Here is an 8,429-nt window from a genome sequence, read left to right on the forward strand (position 1 = left end):
TGATGTGAATGTGGTTTGGTGGCTCACTTCATTGAATTTAATTACATCTATTGTTGATTTGAATGCACTCCGGTAGCTCACTACATTGTATTTATCGTCTTGTATGACTGCATGTGTCTCCAGTTTTAGCACATGAGATACTTCTTTAGTTTTCGATCAACAAGACTTGCATGCCACGGCTGCGACCTCAATTCTCGTGGTGGTCAGTCCCGTGACTCTCGGCGCCGGCCATGGCGATACCTTTGATCATAATCCTCTGGGGAAGACTACAATAGAAGCTGGCCATAGGATAGAAGAATAGAAAAACGAATCTGGAGCATCGGATGTCCAATGGGCGCTTCAGATCAGGCACGTGGGAGCTGGTGGGAGGGTCTTTATTGTATATAGCAATTACTCAGGGAGCTTTCCGCAAAAGTACAAAGAATTCACCAGCCCTAACATTTCAAATCTGAAGCATCCATTAAGGATCCAACGGCTCTAACTTCATTTTTCTATTCTTCTATCCTATGGCCAGTTTCTATTGTAGTCTTCCCCCAATCGTCTTCGGTGCATGGTCTGGCAGAAAAATCAAAATCCGCATTGTCCACCTTACATGACTGTTTGTGCATATATAAACAAGAAAAAGCCTGGTTGAACCAACGAGAATTGTTAGCAGTCAACGCCAAAGGCAAGCACATAGTAGTCAGACAACACACTATACTCATTTTAACTCACTTTTCTTGTAGGGAATACATCCGGTTTCACCTAACCTTTTGTACTTTTCAATCATAGACGCCTAAACCTCCATTGACGAGTAATTTGACGCACGTTGTGTTGCCTGAGTAAAGCCATTCAAGGTCACTGATGATTACCCTACCTAGGCAGGCCTTTCAATCACAATGACCATAAACTTCCAACCCATGGTCGCTCACCAGCCCCCAGCCCCCCATTATTCTCCAATATGGTCAGTATTCACACAGTTTTCAGATCGGCTGCTTCTGAAAAGCGCCAGCAATAATTACATTGGATGCTCATGTTCTTTGTCACGAGATTGAACTCTCGACCAAGTTGAATAAATTCATGCCGGCATCCATGGCACATGGCGGACAAGTCTGATCTCGCATCATCATGGTACCAGTGATGTCCTCTAGCGTAGTGAGGTAGACAGCCATCTTTATTATTTTATGGGCCACGCTCAACTTTGACCGGATACTTGGAAAAACAATAGCCAAATGGATTCAGGAATAAAAATCTTGTTGGTAACATTCACGAATATTCGAACTTGGCCTTAATTTCTTGAGCTAAACTATTCCTGGCATAATTCTTCGAGGAGACAACACCAGATGGCTAGCAGCAGCTGGATGGTCCAATATATATTTGGGGCCCCGATACTCAACCATAATCAACATTCCGGCTCTTTCATTTTTAATGGCAGTGGCAGCTGGATGAGTTATGAGTAGATCACAACATCAACACACATGCATGGACATGAACTGGACGTGCTCCTTTATTATGCAGTGACTGGATGCAAGGCATCTAATATGGGTAGAAAGAATTACAAAAATTGGTATAACCATGTACATACATAATAGCTGTAACAGCAAACTAATTAAGCGGAGAATCGACCCTAGCTAATAATCAATGCCTATTTTGCTGAGAAGGCCGGAACATGCTGATATCTCTGCTGTTCACCTCCTGACGGGGCCTCGCGTTTTTCTCCATGTCCTGCAAGTAGGGTTGAAGGAAAATCAGTCCAAAAAAATTTCTAGTCCTTGGGTGGAGATCAACCAACTTAAAGGCGGCTTTCATGTCGCTGTGGAATTTCTAGATGTCCACGGTTATGGTCTACCATCTGACACGATCTAAAGACCCTAAAGTGCGGAAAGACAAGAGTTGAATGCACGAGGACGAATAAGACTTCGCTTTCAAGAAAAATGATTGAAGGTCCAGAAAAAAGGATTTGGGGGAAACGGAAATAAAAAAAAAACTTACGTCATGGACGGCCTCCCGGAGAAGCTCCAGCTGGTGCCTCGACACGGTGCGGACCTGCAAATTGAATCAGATAGAGAAAAAATATAAGTTTCAGAAACAATATATATAAATTCCCACACCATGCAGTAACCACGCATGGTGTATAATAGGACTTGTGCGCTCAACAAACTGGCGTGCGTTAACCAAACAAAAGTTCAGGAAAGACGAAACCGGTGGGAAGATTCTTTGTGTAACAAACAAAAGGATCTGCACAAAGATCTAACTGGCAGCTCCCTGCCAACTGCTAAGTTCCAGAAGCGAATTATTTTATTTTACAGTTGCAAGTAGTGTGTCATGTGATGGTCCAGAAATGAAATATATTTTACTGATAGTTGGAGTAGTTGGTAGTTGTGTTTGAATTTTTGTTCAGGGGTTGGTAGTTGTGTTTGATGCATGGTGAGGGTGAATGAATGAATGAATGAAACGGGACGTACCCTCTTGACGATGGTCCAGATGACACCTTCGGAGCAGGGCGGGGTGGTGAGGGAGCCCACGTAGCGGTAGTACACGCTGGCCTTTCCCCTGGCGCCCCTCGGGTCCATCATCCCCATCTTCTCCTCCCTGTCCTTCCGATCCGCTATCATCTCCAGGTATGGCTCCAGCTGTGTTCGTAGTACAAGATTAGAATTAGTCCCATGTTGCCATGTTGGTGTTAGTTAAGCTTACTTATAATTAAGTTAAGTCCCATGTTGCCGTGTTGGCTTTAGTTAATCAAGCTTAATTTATATCCTGGTTGGTTAACTAAAGAAAAGAAGCAAGAGAGAAAAGAGAGGCACCTTGTGGAGGAAGGCGTCGTGGGCGCCGATCTCATAGAAGACGCCGATGACGGCGGCCTTGCCCTGGGCGCTCTGGTGGAACATGTGCAGCTCCATGTCGTATCGGCGGCCATTGACGCTGTGCTCGGTGGGCGAGTGCCAGTGCAGCTGCCGGAGGAAGTAGGGCGTGCCGCCGATCGACACGCTCCCGGCGTCGCCCTCGAACTTGAGCATGATGTCGTGGCCGCGGTTGACGATGGTGGCGTTGGCGGGGGCGTAGGAGTGGTTGAGGTAGCCGAGGCCGCGCACGAGGGAGACGCGCGGGCTGGCGAGGTCGATGGGCGACTGCATGTTGCCCTTGCCGCACGCGGACCACTCCTCCTTGATGTCGCCCCAGTGCGCCGGCCCATTCTCCGCGTCCAGCGAGTAGCTGAACTCCTCCTCCTCCTCGGTCTCCTGCTGGGCTCTGGCCGCCGGAACGGCCAAGAGGAGGACGGCTGCGGAGAAGAGGAGAAGCACGGCGAGGCGAAGATCCCGTGGCGGACGCATGTTTGTCTCTCTCTCCTGGTCTTGGTGTGGCCGGCGTGCGTTGGTGCTGGGTTGGGTGTCGGCTCCTCTGCTCGTGGAGCTGCTGAGTTCCTCTTGTGTGTGTTGGACCGGAGACAGAGCTGGTGCGCATATATATGGTGGAGAAGAAGAGACAATGAGATGGGTCTTGCCGGGTTAATTAGGTTAGAACGTCTCAAACCTGTCAACTTGCTACGGCATACGGTATCATGGTCCGGAGTCCGGACCCTGTGGGATAGGGACATTCCCAAAAGGCGGGGTATGGAGGGAAGCGGCACGGCCGGTCATTTTCTCCCTTCGCCTGTATAAACAAAAGTGGACGGACGAATTGCCAAATTGGAACGCTCTTTTGGATGGATGCCCAACCGAGAATAATGGAGAAAAAGGAGTCTGCTTCTTCCAGAACGATCCTCATATATAAATACAGTGAGAGTGTTTCTTTTCAGACCCATGTTATAGTATTAACCTGCTTCCACCATCGCGGTTGGTAGCACAAGCAAAATTAGTGGAAAGGTTTCAAACACTTTCTTGTTACTGACGCGTCAAACCGACCCAGCAATTTCACGGAAACACAACCTTTCATTTCATTTTCGGCGAGCAACGCAACTAGATGCTCACTGTAGCTGCGGCCTGTAGTTGGTGAGCGAGTGTGCTGATGTACGCATATGGAAATGCTGTGAATGCCAACATGTACTTGGGGCACATGCATGCATATATACTTCGCTGTGGTTACTTGACTCTTTCCAAACGCAGTCATCCTCTACAACATTGGTCCGCAACCACACCCAAGTAGTCCTCCCTTCTTTCGGAAATCGATTTCACGAACAAGTATTTTCAGAGGAAAGAAGTACTAGTTAAGAGGCATCTCTATATCTATGTCTATACCTACTATTACAGCATGATGATATTTTTGATTTCGTCCCACATATGATCCCACGTTACGTGAAATACATGAGGTGGTACTAATTTGTAGAGCAAAGTTTCATATCAACTATCAAAAAAGGTACATATCAGTTGAGTTGGGCGTGCGCTCCTCCACTTGGGCCTTCGCACGTACGTTGTGATCAAGCCTCTCAGGTTGTTTTAGTTTTGTTTCTAAAAAAAAGGTTCTTTTAGTTTTTTTAAGAATCCTATCTTCTCCCTTTTCCTATGCCCTCCCGTAAGTTGTTTTAGTTTTTTTTTATAAACACAATATCAGTCGTCCGGCTGGGCCTTATGGGCCACCAGACACGTCTCGGCTTTCAATGGAATTAAAAGTCTTCTCAGCTAGCGTAGGCCTGTATATGATGCGTCTTTTTTTTGTCTTTCTCAAATGATTGCCGTCAGTCGCCTTGGGAAATAAACAGTGAGCTTATAAAACGGGATTAGCAAAATAGTTTGTGAATTACAATAGAGTTTACTGATTCATAAAATGTTTGCTGATTCAGAAAATGTTCGTGAATTTCAAAAAAGAAAATTGTTCGTCCATTCTAGAATGGTTCGCCGATTCAAAATAAAATGCTTAAAAACCATCCGCAATATAAAATAATGTTCACAATTTTTAAAAAATGTTTGTCAATAGTAAAATGTTCATGATTTTAAAAAATATTCCCAAATTCATAAAAATGTTCATGAATGATCGAAGGTATGTAGTTAAACAGTAATGCTTCTGAATGTTTTTGACTACATACCGACGTAAATTTTGAAGAATTAATTGCCGGGGTGGATTCAGATATTATAGTACGTTTTCTTAAATATGTTTCTTGAAATTCAGAATAATTATTTGAATTACCAAGTTTTTTGACAACCACAATATTATTTCAAAAATGTGCACATTGCTTCGATTTGTGAATAAATTAAAAAAAGAAACATTTTCATGCATTTGTGAACAAATTTTCAAAATCATGCAATGAGATGTGAACAAAATGTTGTCATCGTTATTGAACATTATGATTTTTTTTTTCTCCCGTTGCAACGCACGAGCCTTTTTATTAGCAACTAAAAACAACATGATACATGTACACTGCCTGGATAGTAATCATGTTTTTTTATGGTTCACATGTGTCCAATCAAATCAAAGACATGTTAAATGGTCATGCCATCAAAGGCAAAGATATCAAACCAACCTGTCTAGAGAAAAAAGTGGCGCAGCTGCTGACTGGAGATGCATGGAGCCGCACAAGCCTATAAATGCAATTTGGTGAGCTACTAAAGCTCCCTCACAATGACTCCAAAGGGATAGATATCGTTACATTCCAAATCTATTTTGTCTAGTATATCTAGTGATGATGCTAAAATATGGTCCATATATTTAAGATAAATAGCTTTTAAATCTTACATGAATGAGTTGTGTAGGCTTGAGAGGCATTTGGGATTATTCTATCACATTTGAGGAGAAAGTGTTTACAGTCTTGTAATCTCTCACCCATTTGCAACAATCCGACTAGCCAGTGAGCGATCATCAGCTCAACTAGGCAGTTTCGCCATGAGATCTGTCGATGACAACCGTCCTTAATTTGTCGCTCTGGGAAGCGGTGCGCCTAAGAAGGTGTACGATCCTTATCATCATCACTGCCAGGGGACTCGGGCGCCCCAACCGCCGCCGCCTCGACCTCCCTCCTCCCCTTCTTCCCCGCCGCCGCCGAAGGAGGTCGCTCGCCCGGCGGATGGCGGACGGTGGGCCCTCCTCCTTTCTTCACGAGGGGATCCTCTGGCTGAGATGCGTCGGCGTCCCTGGACGTACAACATGGAGGCGGAGTTGGCTCACTCGGGCGGCGGCCCGATGGGATCTCGGCGGCGCTGCGGGGGCTGGCGGCGGCGGATCTGGGGTTTCCCACCCCAGATCAGCTCTCCTTCGGGTGGTCGGGCTCGGGCGCCGTCCGGCGGTACTAAGCCGTGATGGGCGCTCGCGTTGGCTATCTTCCTTCACTGATGTGATTGGGGGCGGCTGAAGGCATTGGTGATGCCGGATTCGAGAACGGTGGCGGCGCCGTCCCCTTCAGGGATGACGGTCGGGTGCTGGGTCCTTGTGGCGGCGGATCTTGGGATCCCGCTCCCGGGGACGTCGCAGGACGCGGCGGCCCATGCACGAGAGATGGAGTTTTTTCGAACAGATCTGGGTGAAAACTTGCTTTTGACTACTCTCTGCTACCTCCGGCGGCGGTGTCTGCGTCATTCCCTTCTTGAAGGCATCGTTGTGGAGAAGTTCAAGGCCAGTCTCTGCTACCTCCGGGGGAAATCCTAGATCAGTGATCGGATGACGGCGGCGCTCTAGTGTCGTTTCCCCCTTGGGGGCGTCATTCATGGAGGTACACACGGGCTCAGGGAACAGAGGACGACTTCTTTGGTGGAGCGGTACTTCATCTTATACATTGATGGCGGCGGATCTCGGCGGCGTGGCGCTGTGGTGATTCGGAGTCCGATCAGCAGAGATGGACTCACGCTGAAGGAGGATGCTGTTTGGCGTGATGGTGGCGTTAATGGCAGAAGAGGCCTGGCAAGGTCCATGCATTAGTTTCTGTTCTGAAGATGGATTGGCGGAAAATGGCGGCGACGACACAGAGAGTGTGTCGGACCAGTTTGTGCCTCAAACCAGGTATGTGGCTTGGTTGGGGCCTCTGTCTTTAGATGTTAAGCATTTGTGCGATGTCTGTTTGGTATTAGGCTCGGACTATCGGCACCCCTTCATCAGGTGGATAGGAGTAGCGACAGTTGTTCCTAAGATGGTGGCTTCAGACTAACTCATATACTACTTTGTAAGATCTTTATGAATAATTAATAAAATGGCTGCATGCATCGTCCAGATGCAGAGGCCGGTGTAATCCTCCTTTTTAAAAAAAAATCATCACTGCCATGCTCGGCCTTGTATCGAAGGCAAATTGGCCGGAGCAAAGCTGCCAGAACGCACAGTGGAACCTTCGGGTTGCATCCCGCAACTTTTCCTATACGAGCAGCCGTCGACAAACCCTCAAAGATTCATCATTGTCCACCGTAATCTGCAGCCCGAGTGGCCGGCCGGTTCGCCATGGTATCGGAAAGAGAAACCTCCAAAATCCAACACCCAATAGAAGTTCATTGATTAATCAGACCATCAACGAGAGAAGGAGCCTAGCCTAAACCTCGCTAGCAGCCGCCGCCAGGAGAGCCGCCTGCGCCACATCTACCAACGAGGTGAACCAAGGCCCGCAGCCGCCTGCTACAGCCAGATCCGGCCAACCAAAGGGGAGGCCGAGGTCCTCGGTGGTGAGCGCCCAACTCCAGGTCAGAGTGAACTTAGCACCGTCCAGCGCGCTCCAGGGTGAGATCCACACCGTGGCATGGAGAAGCCCAGCCCGCCCGCGGAAGAACAGATCAACACCATGGCCGACTCTGGGTGCTGTCCGTGGGATCCACAAGAGGGGGAGGGGCAGCGAGGAACAGGAAAAGGGCCCCGCTGCTGTCTAAGAGCATTACTAGTAGAGCCCTCAAACCCTCAAACCCCTAAAAATAACCGTTTTTTTTATAGTTTTTGCCGAAAAAACGCCGTAGACTAGAACTCTAAACCCTCAAACCCGTAAAAAAATTTAGAGGTCCAACCCTCAAACCACTTTGCAATCTGTAGAAGTAGGGGTTGAAGGGAAAATCGCCCCCCAACCCGCACTCCTCCTCCTCGCTCGCTCCTCGCTCGCGTGGGAGCAAACCGCCTCCTCCTCCCGGCCTCCTCCTCCCGCCGCCTCCTGCCGCGCCGGCCATGGAGGGCCCCGCCGCCGCCGCGCCCCCGCCCGCCGCGCCCGACCCGCCCGTCCCGCCCGCCTCGCCCGCCCCGCCCCCGCCCCCGCCCACCCGACCGTGGCCAACGTGGTGGCGGCGACCCACGTCGGGGCCAAGCGGCGGCGAGTGGGCCTCGCACCTCCTCCTGCCGCCCCGTCCACCGTCACCGCCCCGGCGCCCGCCCTCGCCGCCTCCCCGCCGCCCGCCCCGGCCACCAAGAAGAGTCGGCCGAAGGCGGCCTCTCATGGGCAGCGAGGGGCGGCCTCCAAGGTCGCCGGCTCGTCCCCGGCCGTGACCAAGCCGCGGAAGAAGCCCACGGCGGCTGCCATCGCTGAACCTCCTCCCGCTGCGCACGAGGTGTTCGAGGAA

General features: G+C 49.3%; 1 protein-coding gene across 1 annotated transcript; it reads right to left on the reverse strand.

The window, feature by feature from the left end:
- Positions 1-1,462: 1,462 nt before the first annotated feature.
- On the reverse strand, positions 1,463-3,619 carry LOC125521095 (alpha carbonic anhydrase 7). Its single transcript, XM_048686144.2, has 4 exons — positions 2,787-3,619; positions 2,445-2,612; positions 1,972-2,025; positions 1,463-1,704 (listed from the first exon to the last, which is right to left on the reverse strand). Exons 1-4 carry the CDS (start codon positions 3,312-3,314, stop codon positions 1,618-1,620), a joined length of 837 nt encoding a protein of 278 aa, XP_048542101.1. The 5' UTR covers positions 3,315-3,619; the 3' UTR covers positions 1,463-1,617.
- Positions 3,620-8,429: the final 4,810 nt, after the last annotated feature.

Source organism: Triticum urartu, chromosome 7A (genome assembly GCF_056163025.1).
Source record: "Triticum urartu cultivar PI428250 chromosome 7A, HENAU_Tu73, whole genome shotgun sequence".
Lineage (NCBI taxonomy): Eukaryota > Viridiplantae > Streptophyta > Magnoliopsida > Poales > Poaceae > Triticum > Triticum urartu.

Bases quoted from the DNA above. Each gene is read 5' to 3' on its own strand.
- LOC125521095 (XM_048686144.2), bottom strand. From the start codon at position 3,314: ATGCGTCCGCCACGGGATCTTCGCCTCGCCGTGCTTCTCCTCTTCTCC. The intron at 2,026-2,444 runs GTACGTCCCGTT...TTCAATTTGCAG, and splicing joins TCTGGACCATCGTCAAGAGG to GTCCGCACCGTGTCGAGGCA. The intron at 1,705-1,971 runs GTAAGTTTTTTT...CCCTACTTGCAG, and splicing joins TCCGGGAGGCCGTCCATGAC to GACATGGAGAAAAACGCGAG.